Source organism: Buceros rhinoceros, unplaced genomic scaffold (assembly GCF_000710305.1).
Source record: "Buceros rhinoceros silvestris isolate BGI_N320 unplaced genomic scaffold, ASM71030v1 scaffold46748, whole genome shotgun sequence".
Lineage (NCBI taxonomy): Eukaryota > Metazoa > Chordata > Aves > Bucerotiformes > Bucerotidae > Buceros > Buceros rhinoceros.
The window spans coordinates 1-19191 of NW_010427149.1; the positions used below are offsets into that span (position 1 = coordinate 1).

At 42.4% G+C, this 19191-nt stretch overlaps 1 protein-coding gene across 1 annotated transcript; it reads left to right on the forward strand.

Moving 5' to 3' along the window:
- Positions 1 to 86: 86 nt before the first annotated feature.
- DAPK2 (death-associated protein kinase 2) lies at positions 87 to 16161 on the forward strand (the record flags this gene model as incomplete). Its single annotated transcript, XM_010141757.1, has 9 exons — positions 87 to 225; positions 3203 to 3332; positions 4453 to 4501; positions 5184 to 5210; positions 8906 to 9058; positions 10470 to 10515; positions 15239 to 15328; positions 15504 to 15584; positions 16087 to 16161. Coding segments are annotated over 9 exons (790 nt in total), but the record flags the coding sequence as incomplete, so codon positions are not given.
- Positions 16162 to 19191: the final 3030 nt, after the last annotated feature.

A 19191-nucleotide genomic window follows, 5' to 3' on the forward strand; every position in this document is an offset into this window, starting at 1 on the left:
GTCCCTCGACCCTTAACATGTGCTTACATTTATTTTATGTCTTACAATGCAGTAGGTAACAGGACATTTTCTGTTATGTTTTGCAGGGTTTCTGGAGGAGAACTTTTTGACTTCCTGGCGCAGAAGGAGTCTTTAAGTGAAGAGGAAGCAACTAGATTCATCAAGCAGATTTTGGATGGTGTGAATTACCTTCACTCTAAGAAAATTGCTCACTTTGATTTAAAGGTAAAGATTTAGACTGACTTAGACTTACTGTTATTGTTGGTTTTTTAATGCTGGACTGTACCTTCTATGGTTTGTTAGATATTTGTGTTTGGTAACATGCCTAAAATAATAGGAAAGACCATTTTAAATGCACTACACAGCTGAGTGCTCCAAGGAAGACAATCTCCTTTATCAAGGCCTGTGGTAACTTTTGTGTTTACCGACCGAGAAGAAGAAATCGTAACTCTTCATCATTCAGCTGTTTGCATTTATGGTTATCAGTGAAAACATGGCGTTTAAAAAAAAAACCAACAACCCAAAACCAACAGCGAAACCCCCCTGTAGAATGATGTACGGAAGAAATGCGTTGTTGGGAAAAGGAGAGCCAGGTCCAGCTACAAACAACTGTTGCTGCTTCCAATCCCCTCTGCGTTTAGAACTACAGGAGGAGTATGTGTTCTCCAGCGCAGTTTGGTTAACGAAGGACTTGTGGCTTTCTGAGCTGCTTAGCGCCCTGAAAGCACATCACGTGGGGCCTGCTTCCCACCACGTCAGGTACCCCCTATAGCTTTCGTCCTTGAATTTGATTGACCTAGACAGTACAGAAGAGACTGTCTCTCTCTCCTCTTGATTGTGGCCTACCTAGGGGAACATGCTTCTCTGAAGCTATGAGTCTGTTGTCATTGGAAATGAAACTCTTGAGACTGGAAGAAGAAAGTCTTTTCTCAGTAGCAGATTCACAGCTACAGAACTGGCTGCCTCAAACATTGCTGCTTCCAGGAATATATTCAAAATGCACTTATCCCCAGGAGAAAGTAGAATAAAACACGGGGACAACTGTTTAAAATTAAGGAACAAGGAAGAAACTCCTCTGCTAGATTATGTGCTCTTTGTCTGAACTTTAAACGTGGGTTAGTGTATTACTAATTATTAATTGTGTGTGTACTATAGATAGACTCCTCACAGGTCCTCAGGATATATACGCTGATTCCTTGTGCTAAATGTGTGCCTAGTGCTGTTTCTGTCTTAAATTGCGTGGTCTTGAGTCAGTGTTGATGGCATATATGTACTCACTGCAAACGCTGCAAACCACATCTAGCCTAAGAAACTGGTTAGCAAACACTACCATCCAAATCTTCACGGGGTGCATGTGAAAAAGAATAGGAGATGTCTGAAAATACAAAGGGTGTGGACTTGGTTTTGAAATTACTACATGAATCCAGAAACCAAAGGCTGAAAGTTTTCACTGTGTATTAGAAAATGGTGTAATATCCAAGGGCATGAAATTATTGCGAGAATGTAGTGCAACTTTTTCTGTACTAGTTTTGGTATTTTATGTCAGGTTGTTAAAGGAGATGTTACAAGAAATACGGGATAGAAATCAGACAGGATAAGTAAATAATTTCACTGATAGTCAATATCCAATGACCTAGAACATATTCCCAGAATAACTCTCCTGGGTTTTAAACGACTGAGTTTGGAGTTTTCCTAGTGTTAAATTAAACATGTATTTTTAAGCAGTGATTTGATTAGATTGAGGATGACTGATAATTATCTCGTTACTTGACAGGGCTCCATCAGCTGCAGTGGAGCCACAGTGACTTCCACCCCTAAGGAATAAAACAGTCCATTAGTAGTGACTGTGACATTTGGCCATTTCAGTCTGTTCTGTCTGCTCTAACCGAGCTTACATCGTGTATCTGGGGTGAACACATCTGCCCTAGATCCATGGGAGAAAACCAGACTTGTTAGTGTGAGGCTAAAAGATTCTTCGTCCAGTTCTACGACAATGAATTATTCATATACTCACGACTGGGCGTGTGTGTGAACAGCAGCTGCTTCCATGTTAGCATCTGCTGTGAAGAGGCCCGGCAGCTGCCGGCACGGAATCTAACTGTCTCACTGTGGCTCTTGAGCTTATGGTAAGTTTAGGAAATACCTGAAATTATGTTATATCTGGTAAAGAAAGTAGAAACGTGTGGTTGAAAAAGTTGGCTTTAATTTCACAGTTCTAGCTTCAGGTTTTTCCGGCACTGGTGTGTGAAATGCTAGATGTTCTTTTGACAGCTTGCTGTCATTGTATGAGCCAGGACCTCTGATCCCTGCTCATTCCATTTGCTGGACTGTTCAAATAATAAACCCTGGATTATTCCTGGCCTTGTTGTTGGCAGCTGTGAATGTAGTCTCACAGAGAAAAGCGTTTTATTTCTCTAAGTATGTTCAGATGTGACTAGAACCCCTCAAGAGGCGTTTCATAAGACATCTTCTAGTGGGTTACAGTACAGTATAGGAACAACTGGGCAGGAATCATGAGGTCTGCAAGTGTAAATTCCAAGAACAGGTCATTAAAATTGCTGTCAGTCCAAATACTCAGTGGCGCAGCTCTCCCTCAGGATCAAGCAGTGGCCGTCTGTCTCTGCACCAGGTATCTGCACCGCTTCAGCCACCTGCTAGTCACTGTTCTGTGTGCACCAGTTGTTGTAACAGGCAAACCCATGGGGTCGGGGTGCAACGCCTTCCCAGGAGGCCCTGTGGGCCAGGGCTGTATCTTCTGTTTGAAGAGGGGACAAGATAAGCTGTGGTGTATCTTGTCAGATATCTTGCAGTTGTGTGAAAAACTTCTGTCTCAATGTGAAAACAACAGTATCTTGTTTTCATCCTGACAATAGCCAGCATTAAGGAAATCAGCTTAGGAGTGCTAACAGGAAGACAAAGAAAGGCAGGTTTTGCATGAGATAAAATTAAAGGAATGTAAATATTGCTCTTACTGGATTTGCTTTGCTTTGCTTTTGTGAAGTTCTGGTCCATTCAAGGATGTCAAATTTCACAGTTGCCATCCCTTTACCGAAAGAATGAATTGTAAGTGGTTAGGCACAGGTATGTGTATCTTGCTCTACAGCATTATAAACGTGAAGGAAAAAAGGCACTGGAGAACTCTGTTACTTTCCCAAGAGGTTAATATTGCAATAACAAAGACATATCTTTTTGTTACTTTTAGCCTGAAAACATTATGCTTCTAGACAAGAATATCCCTGTTCCACACATCAAACTCATTGACTTTGGCCTGGCTCACAAAATCGAAGATGGAGTTGAATTTAAAAACATTTTTGGAACTCCAGAATTTGTGGGTGAGTGACCCGTTCCTTTGTCTCGTGTTGCGTGAGGAAGTTGAGGCACCTTTTCAAAGTTCAGAAGTGAGGGATAGAGGTAGTTTCAATCTCATTTGTGTCGAGGTGACCTAAATCTAGAAGTTGACTTTGTTTTTCTGGAATAGGTGAAAGGTGCTTTCTATAAACCAGATGTGCTACTCCTGTGAGAGTAGGTTGCTGCCAAATAAATATTTAAAGATTCAGGATCAAGATTGTGAAACCCTACAAATACAAATTATAATCTTGTACTTGTGGCCTGGGGCAAGTAGGCTCTCTGCGTGGTAGTACACGGGTACACAGTTACGTGGGTATCTCTGTCATTGCTTTCCAGATACAACTGCCTCACACGATGTACCTGTTCAGTCAGAACCCCTCATCTCCTCGTACATTTTTCCACCTGATTTTCTTTTTATTACTTACTGATCATAATTCTAATCTGTGTGGCTTGGATTTTAGGTTAATCTTACTCCTTTCTGCTAGTTTCAATTAGAGGTTTTGGGGGATGGTTGTGTGTGGAGAGAATTGTAATTTATATTCCAGTTAAACACAACTTTCGCGGGCAGTTTTTTCATCTCATTACCTCACCCTGGTCTTTACTCTTGCATCCGATCTTATGGGGATGTTTTTGAACGAGGAAATGTTTCTGGTAAAGCTAACAGGGTTTGACATGCGTAGCAACGTAGTCTGGCTGTAATTTCAGTCTCCTGCCCGAGGGCTGGTACTGACTGACCAGTAGAAACTAGTTTAAATGAACCAGTTAAAAACAAAACAAAAGCTTAGATTCTTAGAAATAACAGTATCCTTGGGAGGTGAAAGAAGTCATTTGTTCTAATTTGCACTGTAATTAGTATATAATATCCGCTTTACCCTTATTCCTGAGTTGCATTATGCTCCAGGTTACTCTGTGTAATCGCTTCCGGACACCTGCAAACTTGAATTCCCATCAGGGCTATAAATCTATAACTGCACCCCATAACTAACTTTTCTTTCCACCCCTGCCCCTCTTTCTCCTGCTTGGTAATCTTGACCTGCTACTCAATTAAGTCTGATAGAAATTTGTTACCTCAGTTGCTGATGTTTGATTAAATTTTTCTTACAGCTCCGGAAATAGTAAACTACGAGCCGCTTGGACTAGCTGCAGATATGTGGTAAGTTTTTAGTGTCTTTTTTTTTCCCCCCAGGTTGCTCTACTGCTACTGTTTCCCAGTGTGCTCTGAATAGAATCCATTCTACTGCAACAAATTGGAAACATACCAAAGAACTTAAGTGCAATTAATAACTCATTGTTCTGTCTTTCCATCCTTACACATTCTTTTAAGTTAAAAGATAAGCATTTAATTTCTGCAAAATTACAATTAAAAGCTTTAATGATGGCAGTTATAGAGTTAACAGTTTGCCACTGCCCACTGCAGAGGAGCACTCTTCAAAGAAAACATGTCCCTGCAGTGCTTTTGGCAGCTTCGATGGTAAGAACGCTGCATGTAGAGGAGACCTGTGTACTAACCTGATCTGCTGAGAAGGCCGGCGAAGGAGATCGCTCCAAATAAAACATCCTTGCTTCCATTTCTCTGTATTTCTGATGCACACTGTAGTAAACACCTGCTAGAGTAGAAATACATAAAGAGACTTCAAATATCTCATTCCTTGAAGTTATATGTAAAATTCACTTTTCCCCTGAAACACCATTCTTTAAGAGCGGTATGAGCAGTTCTCTAGAGCCACGATGGCTCTCCCACCTATATAGCAGCTACTGTTGACTTTTTTGTATTGTATACGTTTAGAAGCACAGGTCAGGCAGAACCTCTGCAATTAATCTCCTTTGTTTTTTAGGAGCATAGGAGTCATCACCTACATACTGTGAGTACAACAGATTCACTCCTGTGGAAGTGTTCCTAAAGCTCTGTTGCACTAGTATGAAACACTCTTCCCTTTGTCATTAGGAAAGAAGCTGCTCACACGGGGCGGGCAGTGGTTTGTCTAACAGGCAGATATTATCCTGCAGCCTTTTCAAGTTTAAAAAAGGGGTGAAAGAAGAGGGGCATTCTGACCAGACAAAGATCAAATGTCTCTGGCATCACTGGGCATTTCAGCTTCTTGTGGGACCTCATCAGCTCCAGATGGTTGAGGATGGAAAAAACCAAGTGTTTTGTTTGCTGATAGAATGAATATGAGCTCCCAGTGTTTGGAGAAAATAGAAACAGTGTCATAGTACCATTGACAAGGTGACTTATTTCAGGTGAAAACAGGGGAGTTTTAATTTGCTTGTGAAGGCAACAGTCCAGATTACTATGTATAAATATGATCACCCGTATTCAAAAAGGTGAGTTCCAGCTGGGATAGGAGCAGCAAAGTGACCCTGGGAACTGAAAATTCACCTTGCAGGAGAAAAAAGGGCTTGTTAAAGCTAGTAAAGCCAAGGCTGGTTGGGAATATCATTGCAGTCAGTAAGTACAAGGGGAAAAAAAAGACACTATTTAGAAGGCAAGTATGGCAACTGGTGATGAATAAATAAAAGCAGGTAACTATGACCAGCTCAAACTCTCAAAGAAGTGAGGTTCCACCATGGACATCCTGGGGGCAAGCAGTTGAGAGTCTTAAGACGGAGCTTGACAATTCTTGAAACTGCTTGTGTGACAATGGATGCCTGCAGTGGAGGGACAGCACTTCTTGCTTCAAGAGTTCTTTCCTCTGGTTTGATATGAGAATTACAGGAGTGATCAGGGATCCTTGTACTTAACTGTTCCCATTGAAATCAAGCGCCTGTGCCTGCTGGGGAGCAGCACACGGTGAATACAGCATGCTTGAAAATGCCTCACCCTGACATTCCTGCCCGGGGCTTCTGCTGTTCCTTATGACGCTCAGAGGACAATGTACTGCCAAACTTAGCGAAGGTGCACTCCTCTGTTAGAGGGATTTGCAACACCCAGCTCAGGGCTCAGTACAAGTATGGAGGCTTGAAGGGATTGTCTTTTCAATGTGGAAAATAGATGTAGCGAAATTAAATTCACTCTTGGACTATACCCAAGGCATAGACCCCCAAAGCCGTAATAGAGCTGTAGTCTGAGAAATCAGCTTCAGTGCAACAAATTCCCTTCTGTCCTGTGGTGCCCAAAAACATAGGGGTACGGGTTGAGCTCAGGTAAAGGAGTTTGAAATATTGTCTAGACCCTTGCTTTTTATCAGCTCTTTGGTCTTCAGTGACATGTGTTCTTGACAGAATAGTAAACTCTGTAAATTGCCGTTGATGTATCTCATAGATGATGAGAAGAAAACTTAGGAGTTGAAGATGAGCAGGTTGGAATACTTACCACACGATTACAGTGCTGCCCAGCCAGCCAGGTGCTCTCAAGGGTTTTCTGTTGCATTCAGAGTTCTGTCCTGGGGGCAGAATAAGGAGGCAGGTTTCTGTACTGCATCCAGTGGAGGAGAGCTGTTTTACCCAGATGGCTAGTAACGATTGCCGTAGCAATTAAGGTTGAAAATTGTCCCCCTACAAATGATCAGGAAAAAAAAGAGCATGCTTTTTATGATGAGAGGGGTCAGCTTGCATGATACGCTCTGTGCTAGAAATTAATATGCCTTTAACTAGTATTGCCTGTTAATTTCAGAGCCTGTTGTTCTGAAGAATGAGTAAATGGGTTGTGTTTAATGATAACGCCTGTTTCAGCAAACATGGCCACAAAAGGATGCCTCCTTGAAGAGATCAAAAAGGCTACAAGTCCTTAATTCTGTAACCAGTGGAGTGATTCACGGGGCTGTAAGGGCAAAGCCTTTATTCCAGATGTCTCCTGTTAGATGTTTACAGGCACCGAATTTAAAGTATGGCAGAAGTCATTTGCATTAGGTGCTGGGATTTGAGACCCCTCACGTCTCACAGACTCAAAACTGAGTCCCAAAGAGAGAAAAAAAGTCTGAGGAGAATAGAGCAGTGTTGGCTTTGGCTTCCAGCGAAGGGCCAGAAGGTGGAATTACAGCTGCTTCATGGCTTTGGGAAAGGGAAAAGAGATCGAGGCTCTAGGGCAGGTGTCCAAGCTTTAGTTTTGGACCTCGCCCGTGGTCTGTGGTGAAGTGCCTGCTTGTAGCCTCCTTTGTGGGTAACAGAAATGGAACAAAAGCTTAAGAGGGAGCATGTAAAACCTGTTAGGAAGTGAGATTGACTGTGGCTTATGGGGCAAAATCTACTGCATCAAAGACAACTGGGGGATCTCACTCATGCTGCCTTGCTGCCTCAGCTGCTGTGGAGTCATTGTATGGTTGTAGAGGAGAGGAAACAGTTTATGCACTCAAATGTTTCTTCAGTGGAAAAAACCACACGTGGGAGCTGGCGACCGGGCTGAATGGCTCGGGAGGTCCCATCCAGCTTTTGCTTACCCCCAAATTCCCTGTAAACATGGTAGTGGCAGTGCAGACGGGGGAAAGGCTGTTGAGCTGGATCATGTAGCCCAGCAGCTTAGTATTCAAAACCTCAGTTTAGATCCCAGGAGTTTGCTGTAGTTCTGTTTTGAGCCTGCTGCATCCTGAAACTATGCTATCAAACCTGGACATAGTAGATAAGCATAATAATAGCCCAGAAGATTTTAAAAATGGGATGAGATCAATTTCCTTGGTATAAATAACATTTCCTGTAAACTAGACTTTTTGCAAGTCAGCATCCCTGTGTACTAGGGAAGGGAAGGGAAAGCAGTGCAGGGCAGGAGGAGTCTGCAGTGAATCTGTTCTGACTCTTGAGTTTTACGGAGCAGAGTTAAATAGTCATCAAAGAGGAAGGTTCTCAGTCACAGCTGAGAGATAGGCAAAGTGGGAAGAAATCTTTTTCTGGTTTAGTAAAGATTGCCGAACAACATTTTATAGCGATGAAGTCTCCATTACATCCTTGCAGTTGGAGCAGAGTTCCAACAGTATGAAATTGCACATTGTTCAGGAACAGTTGGGTTTTATTTCAGCCAAAGTCCTTTTGTTTGTGGATTCCTTTTAACGAGCAGCACGGCCCTGTCGCTCCCACGGAGTTGACCCCTAGGCAAGGCCACGCACCTGACTTCTGATCACACATTGTTATTTTAGTTCCAGCTGAGAAGGGTCTCTTGGCTGAACCCACTGTGCAAGGAACTCGTCAGTAGCTTTGCAGACAGAAAAGCAGTAGGGGCAGGGCTTTTCCTGCCCAAAGAAAAATCTATAGACACGCTACCTGCTTGAAGCTGATGGGAGCTCCTGCCTGGTAGTGTTTGTGGATTCACAGGGGTGGAGACTCTCCTCAGCTGGAGCTTTTTCTAGTTTGATTAGCAATGACTTCAGTGAGACGCTTAGGAGGGGAGAATCTGTCCATTTCTACCTGTGGACACACATTAGTGCTGCACTAGAGATTTTCAAGATGAGCCTGACTCGTAACCGTGGGTGTAGTGAGCCAAAGCTCAATTGTTATTTCCCATGTGGCACAGCTGCTACAACATGAGATCCACAAATGTCCTGAAAGTATATTGCACAGTCACTGTAATTTCATTAGGGGACTTCTGCTGTTTATTTTTCCAACTGATTCTTCTTTCTGGCTTATCTAGACTTAGTGGTGCATCACCTTTCCTTGGAGAAACTAAACAAGAAACGCTTGCCAACATCACAGCTGTGAATTATGAATTTGATGAAGAGTTTTTCAGCAATACCAGTGACCTGGCAAAAGATTTTATTCAGAAACTCCTGGTGAAAGATACACGGTAAATAAGAATTGAGAAAGGTTGATTTGTCTCTACGATAAACCTGGTGAAGTGTAGCCTGATGAGTAACATGCAAAGCATTCCTTACAGTGCTTATTGGCATTTGAGAGCAAGCCAGGAGGATGCCGCCGTGCCCCTAGATTATCGCCGTGCCCCTAGATTATCGCCGTGCCCCTAGATTATCACCGTGCCCCTAAATTATCACTGTGCCCCTAGATTATCTCTGTGCCCAGAAACCCTAAGAAAAGGAACCAAATCTGCTCAGTTAAATTTCACATTCAGGACTGCATTCTCACCCAAGTCACGCTGGTACACTAGGGTGTGGGTGAATGGTGTGCAAAATCTCTAGTTCAGGGTAACTACCACTGCAGTATTTCAGTCTATTATGAACTACTTGCAAGGAGACGACATAAGCCCAGAATATGCTCCCAGTGGTGCAAGGGCAGAAAAATCTTCACGTGTGTCCATTTTGGAACTGTTCCTTAAGTCTGTCTGCATCTGTGCAGTCACCTAGAAATTTATTCCCAGTTTATAGGAGCCCCAAACCTTTTTTTAGTTTTTCTTGCTTTTAATAAAGTGCGTGCAGAAGTAGCATCTCCTTCCCCATAAACCTGTTTGTCCTGGAGGGAAGTCAGGCTATTGCAGTTCTTTCTAATGGCTTCATTGCGGGTGGAAATAGGTATTAGAGAGAGAGGCAAGCTGTTTGGATTCTGCAAATCCTCAGGCCTTAGAATAGTCTAGAGTAGGTGGTGTTTGACAAGAGGGTTGCACAGGTCTAGCAACCTCCTTTTAAGAAAGGGCAAGTCCATGATCTTCATATTTGTCCCACGTACAGAGGCAGTCCCTGTGCAACTCTGTGTTTCTTCGATTCTCCTGCTCCTAATGTGCTGTTCACTGAACTGAAGGATGTTAGGACTGATCAGGTTTGATTAGGTGTGAAATACTGCTCTTAGAAATGTTGCTTTCAGGAAATGACAGCTCCTGCGGAGATGTGATACCGTGTTCCAGAGGACATTTTCATACAATTAATGTTGTATACATTGATTCAGACACAGCTGTATTAAAGCTGTACAGGAAGAATTTATTTTCTAAGCATGTCGGAGAAACAAAACAAAGGAATACTTTATTACTTTTTATGGAAGGGTACACAAAAGTACAGGTAGTTTTTGATCAAGTAAGAATTCAGATGGTACGGAGTGAGGACAGCTCCTTACTGAGACCGAGAACAGTTACTAAACTACGTACAAGCAGTGTGCCTCATGGAGAAACATAACTCTGAAATTTGAGTTACTCTTGGCATTATCCTGATAAATGCTTCATATGAAGCCTGGGTAGGTGCAGGTCAGGGGACTCGTGTACCAGGTATTTCTCATTCAAGGCTGTGGGGTTTTTCTCTGTTGTTGTTTTTTAGGAAACGGCTTACAATTCAGGAAGCCCTGTCTCACCCGTGGATATCGGTAAGACTGAATAGAGACAGATCTTCTGTTTTTATGATCGGCAAAGCAGAGACAATATTCTCACTCTTATCGATGTTTTAAATGGAAAACTGCCCTCCAAGTAGTCAGTGGTCCTAGGTGTCTCAAAGAGATGTACTGGGAAGAAATTGCTTGGGTCTGACTAAATCCTTGGTTTTCTGCAAAGGACTCCTTTTATTACTATAACTTTCAAAAAGAGAGTGACAAAGCTTTGATGTTTGTTGCACATCACAGTATCCTGCATTAGACTACGCTTTGCATTTTTCCATCCTTCTCTGTTTGCATGAACATATACTATGTGTTTGGTTTAGTGCTTTCTTGAGTCGAGAGTTTTCAATGTGGAAAACACAATTTCTCTCAAGACATAACTGCAGTACCAAGTGTGCTATTTGTGTGTCTGTGTGTACTTTTTCATCATAAACATTGCTTGCTTTTGTGGATAAATCTTCTATTGAAAATACATTTAGCTAATCTCAGCATGGCTAACGAGGATGTTTGAAATTCAGGTTTTGTTCTGCATTGCACAAAACATTAACTGGAGTGGTTTTCATCTTAGAAGTATCCATAGCTTTGGGACTGTTAGCTGCTAAAAATTAATGTGAAAGTAAATTGCAGCCCTGTTATCTACCCTTCTCACATTGTAATGAATGCACGTCACTTGTCACATTCGCTTTTGGATTTGTGTGTTTGGTTTTGTTTTTTCTTTTAATCAAATGCATGAAGGAATATCTGTGGGAGCAAAGAATCTCTCAGCATTGTGGAAGTTCAGGCTGCACGTTTTGTATAGAGTTTTTGAATTACTGCGCTGTCTTGTAAATGTTCAGTAATCTTGGTTCCTCTGTCTGACGACTCACCAGCTGAAAGAAGAAACAAAAGTCCAAGAGAACAAGAAGGTTGAGAACACACAGCTGAAGACAAAACACCTGAGAGAGTACACCATAAAGTGCCATTCGAGTATGCCTCCCAATAATACCTACATCAACTTTGAACGCTTTGCCCGGGTAGTAGAAGACATTTCACTAATGGAACGGAGTTTCAGCACTTTGGCTGCATCTCACAATTCCTTGCAGGAGGACATTGATGCTCTGGTTTCCATTTATAATGAGAAGGAAGCTTGGTATAAAGAAGAGAATGAAAGCGTGAGGCACAAGCTGTCACAGCTGAAGTTTGAATACCGTAAAACTGAATCACTGAAAAGACATCTACAAGATGACATCAAGACCGTAGGTGCTAGCCTTACAGGCGTAACTGGGAAATACGCTGATCTGCAGAGTCAGTATGAATCTCTCAGCCAAGAACTTTCTGAGGAACTCAAGTGGGTACAAGATTTAATGAGTAGTTTCCAACTGGAAAATGAAGCCTGCGCGAATGGGGACTTTGACTCTGTTTTCAACAAAGATATTAATGAATCACTGATGGAGCTGTTAAATAGGTCTTGCTGTGAAGAATTCCTTGCAGGGTTGAATCTCGGTGTAGCAGAATCAAATTAGTAATGTTGTTGATCAGGCTAGGTACAGGGTTTGCTGCCTGTTTCAATGTTCATCAGCTTGAAGTTTTCAGTGCATAGATTCTATACAAAAACATCACCTAGAACTAAAATAGAAATTTCCATGTATTGCACAAGACGCTGACCAAAGCCGTAAACTCCCAGTGGTTGCTTGTGTTGAAGTTTTTTTTCTTATGTTCGGTGTCTGACCTCCCAGGCACTAGATTATCACAGTGGTTTGGACACATCTAACCCTACAGCCTTTTGCATTGCCTATATCACACCTCATCAGGTACCGCAGTTCCTGAAGATTACTAATTTTGGAATAAAGCGTACGTCAGTCTGTACTTATTAGAAGCTGGGTGCTTCTAAAAATCTCATAATAAAATCTCATTATAACATCTTTGGTTGGATGAAGGAAACAGCTGAGCAGACCTGCTCCAGGCAGTTCTACAGCCCGTATGAGAGAAATACGCAAAGGTTAAATCTGTCCTGTAAAACAAAGAAAATAGTGTAATAATTTAAATGGTGTAATAATTTAACATTTAGCTAGTACTGTCAAAATTCTCTGATATGGCTGCTGATGAAGAAACATTGTGTTTTAGGCCAGTTGTGCAGGGTGAAATCTTTTACCAGCAAAGGTGTTAGCTGTTGATTAATCCTTTAGTTTAAAATTCAGCTGAGTTTCCTGTCCTATACCAAAGAAATCCTATTCAAAAGGCACAAACGGGATCTAGTAATGAATGGATCAAATAACTGTGCATGTAATTTTACAGTGCAAATATTAATTTGTGAGTGATAAGTGATAATACAGACTCTGGTTTGCTTTCCACAGAAAAGATGATGACAAAGCTACTATTATTTTAATTTATGGTGTGGGATTTGAGACTAGTGTTCTTGCTGTGAAGACTTTTTTTTTATACGTTTAGAAAGTAAAAGAAAAGTTGGCCCGAACTTGAATCATGCCCTGCTGTTTTGCGTTTCAAAGAAGCCATTTGATTATACTGTATTAATATGCACAGATGTACCCATCTCGGTTTTGGACACAATAAATCGTTATTTATGCAGGATGCAATTGTTCCCTGATGGTGTAGTTAGTGGCTGAAAAAGAGATGTCAAGCTCGTGCGTACTGGAAAGAGTTGCCAGCCTGGGTTCTGCGGGTAATTTACAGCCCCTTTGCTTAACTCTGTGAATTTGCTGCAAGGTGACTGTTACACAGCTACAGGAATCAGTGAGGTAGTAGCCAGATACCTGCATCACTGCTCGAGTCCTTCTGGAGTGGTTTTTATATATATGTTAGAGGACGTCTTTCAGTGCCCAGCCTCTCTCCTCCTTTCTCCAGAGAAGTTAATGTCCTCACTAAATTGAACTGCTGTTGTTGATAACATTATGGAGAATAAAGTTTCCTACTGTGAGATAAAAACATACTCTCATACAACATGTGTAGAGCACAGTGGACCCATCACTGCCATGTCCTCCTAGAGACGTGCAGAGGCTGGTGAAAACCCAGAGTTCTGAAAACAGTTAGTAAGTGTAGTGTGACTTCTGTCATTGTACTCAGCAGAGGATGGAAACTGGATGTGCTCTCTGTGGCATCTTTTTTTGCACAAGTTGTAAAATTTTCTTAAGCTTCAAAGTAGTGTAGACAACCAGGAGATGACCCTAGCAAGCTGGTGTTGATGACTGGGGAGAACTGGGATCCACTGTGACAAATAGTACTGAGAATTTTACATATGTCCATGTTTGATTCTCTCAGAATGTTGTCAATCTGCAGGTTCCTTTGAGCTGGAAGACCCATGAGATACTGTCCAGGGAAACTGGAACACAGAATTTCTTGTGAATGAGAGAGTCTTAATTCTTAAAAAGTAACCTAAAGCTTAGTGAGAGTTAATACCTACAGAAAAGACTCTCAGGAAAGAGAGTCTGCCTTCCCTCAGCCAACATCACATATTCTGTGTTCATGTAGATTTTCTTTATGAGCAAATGCACCGGCACCATGAGAAGGAACGTTAAATAAGGCCATTCTTTTCCAGAGTGTGTTAGGGTGAGATTAATATAATTGTGACTCAGTTCTGGAGGCTAGGGCTCTCTGCACTGCGGGAGGTCACTGACATACTGCTTTTGAAAAGATACTCTGGTGATTGAGGAAATGACGAGGTCACTGGTTCGCAGGCTACTTAGAAATTGTGAGGTGGTTATTAACAGTCTGGAGCACTGTAAAGTAGGCTGTGGCTTCAGCAGTGGCTCTGCTGCTGAAGGGACACTCAAATTCTTCATGGAGATCGTACAGCTGGCGTTTAGCCGGTGACATTTTTTCCATTTCAAATGGATTTCCAGTCAGTGTTCTGTTGCCCCTTGCTAGCCATTTGCAGCCTGAGGAAATCACGTTTAATGCCTGAATGTCCCAGTTCTGCTGTATGCAAATGGCATATACATCTAAATGAGGAGGAGGCCCAGCTGAGGGCTTGGCTTCTCGAGTTACTGCCGAAATAGCTGCACAAATGCTATCCCACAGCATTTGATGAACGAAAAGTGAATTTGTTGTCTAATAAACATTGTCAATTATTTTGCTGAAAAAAATGTTCAAATCCTCACTGGTGTCTTTTCCATTCTCCTTTGGTACTCTTGCTCCTTCCAGTCTCTGGCTTGGTTGCATTCCAGGCCAGTTCAGTGTAAGTATTTCGGGGTTATGCACCTCCTACATATGCAGATCAGAACTGCTGGAATTGTTATCACCCCATAAACTCCATAATCTTCGAAGGGGTGATTTCTGGCCTTTCTCTTTTCACTTTTACCAGATCTGCTTTGGAATTTTTTCCCCTCGATCTGTCAGATACAGTTTTCTGGTCTATACAGATTTTGATATGGTTTTGGAGTTGAAAGATGCTTCATTTTCAAAAGGGTTTGTGGAACATCTGTTCCTTAACACCAGATTGGCATTGAAAAATTTCAGGCACGTGTCTGAATTCTGTTATATTTTTTTTCCTTCCTATTTTTCAAAACCCAGATATTGCAATTCTTTCCTCATACCCCTTGCCAATGTTTTTGGAGATCAGAGGGATCATGTCCAGGCACAGGGTGGACTAGATTTTTTTTTTTCTTCTGCTTTTGCCTGTGTGAATCCACAGCTTCCCCAGCCAGCTCCAGAGCACATGAATAATCATGTATTTTATGCACCAGAGGGAGCCAGGCAATAAAATTCCTCTCTTATCTTCCAGCCAGTGGACAAGCGACAGGCTTTGGTTCGGCAAGCATCTGTTGTTAACATGGAAAACTTCAAAAGGCAGTATGCTAGAAGGCGATGGAAGGTATGACAGTGAGCCTTTAATCCTTCTCCTGTAAGGCTCCCCAAGCCTGATGGGATCAGAGGGCAAGACAGAGCTTGAACGTAAAATTGTAATACACAGTAGATCAATGTGTTTGCACAGATGCGTTTGCACTGCACGTGCGCGGGCAGATTCTCATGCTTCCCTCTCTCCGTAGCTTTCTTACCGTATCGTCTCACTGTGCAACCAGTTTTCTCGTTCGCTGGTGAAAAAAGTCCTAATACAAGATGAAAGTTTGGTAAGTACATTTCTCAAACAGGGAGAAGAGAAAGACCATTTTACTGTGCAGTGGTTTTTGCACATCGTCCCAAGAGGATGGCAGTGGTTTTGAGTGGGAAACCAGACGGGGCCGTGGCATCCCTTTTGTGTCTTTAATGGTGCTCTAAGTTGTGTTTCTGAGAGGGATGTTGGGCGAAGAGAGACGGTGACTCTGAGGTGTGAGCTATATTTATTCTGTAAAGCAGCAGCATGGAGGCTGCAGCTTACGTTTGGATGCCGTAGCACTGTGCTGTCTGACAGAAAAGATCAGTTGTGGAGAGAACCTGCATTGCTGCTCTTGTGGCCACCTCTGTGATGGAGGATGGGGGACCCCTGCAGAGCATGTGACCTTCTGGAATGAAACTCGGACCCTATTTTTCTACTTTTCTCAATAGATGATACACTAATAATATTAGAACATCCTGTTTGGGAGCTTGGTACCTCATTTATGTGATTGAAACATTGTGGCCTCTCTATTTCAGAGGAACTGTGAAAGCGACAGTGAGGATCTTTCACAAAGAAAACCCACTCATCAGAGGAGAAGCAGCATATCATAATGTGATGAGAATTCCACGGGCAGCAGACAAAGGAAACGTTCATCCTTGCTGGGAAAACCAGCCCTGAGAGCAGACCTTGACTCACCATCTGAATCCTCGGTATGACGCTCCTCGCTTCTCAAGCTACGCCAACAGCTGGATGATGTTATTAAATGCCTACTGAGCATTTTAGAAAATTTGTGATCCAGATCCCCGAGGAAGTGCTGCAGCACAACCCCGACTGGAGTGCTTTTATATGCTGAGCATTTCAGTGATACTTCAGTCTATTTGTGATATCAACTGCCCTCAGGACACAGGGTTTCTACTGATGCTCTTTTACTGCAGAGTAATTCTCATTCTGCGGGGAAATTGTTATTGAGTTTTAAGGGAATGTTTAAATACCATTTTTGTATTTATTAATATAAATATTTGACTGCTGCTATCTGGCAGAGTTGTTAGCTCTGTGCAGTACTCTGTTATCGCTGTTAATGAAGAGAAGATCATAGTGCCGTTACATATTATAACCTGGATTTCATGAACCTGGCAGTAAGCAGATCTGTACCGCAGTAACGGTTGTGCTTTGGCCATTGCCTCTGGCTGGAGACTAACACAACTGCCATTGTCAATTTGAGTGCAACCCATTCTGGCCACTGAGGGGATGAAATAGGCCAGACAATTTTTGGATGAAGAAGAGAAAGAAGTTCTGTAGTGACTTGCATGCACCAGTTTTTACAGCGTTTTTACAGAATGATGGCAGGATGCTTCACCAAAACGGGGCGCTTGAAAACCCAAGGTATAAGAAAAAATAGTCTTTATTAGAGTTTGTTGTTGTTTTAATTTATTGTCGGCAAATTAGAGAGTCATGAACACCTATTTGTATAGGTGCTGTTTACATGTAACCCAAACTGCAAACGTGGGTTTTATTCAGAGGGTTGTGACCGAGACTGAGGAAGTCAACACTTGATATTGATGCAACATCTTTGTGCTAGGAAGTTGCGTCATTTTAACTGTATTAGATTCTAAGCCAGTATCATTCAATCAGTACCAAAAAATGTGCTTAGACTAGGTTAATTTTTTTCATTGAGTATGTTAGTTGTTAGAAGTTCATGTTTATTTTGCCATTTAATAAATTAAAAATCAGAAGGCAAGCCTACTAGAAACAACTACAGGTTGACAAGGAAACTGGTTTTGTTTGGCTTTATGGTTGTCACTTCTAGCTGAGGTGTTATTCTGGTAACCTTTGGTAAAGGTTAATTTTGTCTGGCTTTCAGTTGCCAAGAAAGAAGTAAAAACATGCTACTTTTATTTGTTGCTTTGTATCCTTGCTTAGGCAGAGACTAAAGCTGATGAGAAAGGAAGGAAATGCACAAGAAGTACTGGAGGAGAGAGGCAGAAAGTAGAATTTGAGAGAAGAAACTTAAAATGAAGGAGATGGAGGAAAAAAGCAGTTGAGAGGAATGAGAGGGATAAGGAGGGAGCAGAGGTGAACCTGGCCTGGGGAGGTTGAAGGAAGGGAAAGAGAATGTAGGTACAGGAATCGTGGTGGAAGCGGGAGAATGAATGTTTTGGCAAATATGGCCCTGCATTTTGATACTACTTATTTAATTCCCTTTTATTTCATGTCTTGTGCTGCCATAGCCTGTGACATGTGTCCGGTCAAGAGGAAAGGAGCAGGGCATGAGCTTCTCTTCACAGTCAATGAAAAGGTGAATTTTTGAGCTTTCTGTGTAATTTTGGAGGCAGAATCCTCAAAAAGTGCTGTAGTAATGTACATATTAAGAGAGGGCAGTAATGAGGAAAACTATTCTTTCAGTGTCTGGAGGGCATCTTTCATAAATAGAACAGAAAAAGATATATATTTGGATAAAAAGCTGCCAGCTTCCCTACCAAATCTTGCATCCTGCTTTTCCTGTCTCGTACATTGCCACTAGTTCATTCCCTGGTCCTGGGACACCAGATAAACTCCAAGCCAGTGGTATTTTCCTGAATTCCTGGAGTTTCAAAACACCTTCAGTTTCCAAAATCGAAGTTGCAGGATGTGTATGTAAATCCCACTTCTGAAAATTAAGCCCTGGCTAAAATAGCTGTTAGAATGTTGCATCAGGAGTGTGCTCGTACAGAGATGAGGTCGCTCTTACGTAAAACCCTAGCGACTATTGAGCCAGATGGGATGTGGTGGAAGGGCAGACAGAAGATGCAAGGCAGCGAAGCCATAAGCTCCAGCGTATGAATTCTGCGTTAGTGAAGGATGTCCGGTGGTGTTTTAAGGAAGGCAGTACGGACCGCTGCCGGTCTTCAGTCATCTTTTTGCCCACGTCAGCTAAGGGCAGGAGTGCTGGCTTCGTCACGGGCGAGCAGCAGGGTTGGCCTTTCTCTGCGGCATACGTACCTTCACGTGATGGGACGGCGGCGTTCACTGCACAGAAACCACCGCAGGCAGCATCGTGTCAAGCCAAACTCTTTCCTGACTGTTCCAGAGAGGAGCGCGCTGTGAGCGTACGATCACTGGTTCTCAGGACTAACGTTTATGTCTTACGAGGAAGCTGTGCAGTGTTTTTCCAGATGTGGTGTTCCCTCTGTGTTTACCAGCCTGGTTTTGTTCCACTGAGGTGGAAGTTCAGCCCTGCCTTAGGGAGGCCTCGTCTTTCGAACCTGTTTACAGCACTGGAGGCGCCTCCCCAGTGCAGGGGTTGGTTCATTCTCTGCCGCGGGTGGTTTGAGGGACAGTCTAGAGGTTCCTTTCATTAAGGAAAAATGGGGAGGAGGGGGGTGGTGGGAGGGAAGATGCAGTGTGTGTCAATAAAACCGTTTATCTTACAGAATTTACTTTGGCAGGAGAGAAAAATCTGTTTTCTGTGTATTAGTTTTGAGCAGTAAGGAAGCTGGAGATCGGAGATAGTCTGAGGAAAAAAAGCAAATATTTTATTAAAATGAGAGTGATTTACTGTTGTTTCCATGGCGATGTTTTGAAGTCCGCGTGCCTGTATTTTTATTAGGGGGAATACTGATTTTTACGTGCCTAGAAGCAGCACAGCCTGTCACAACCAGCAG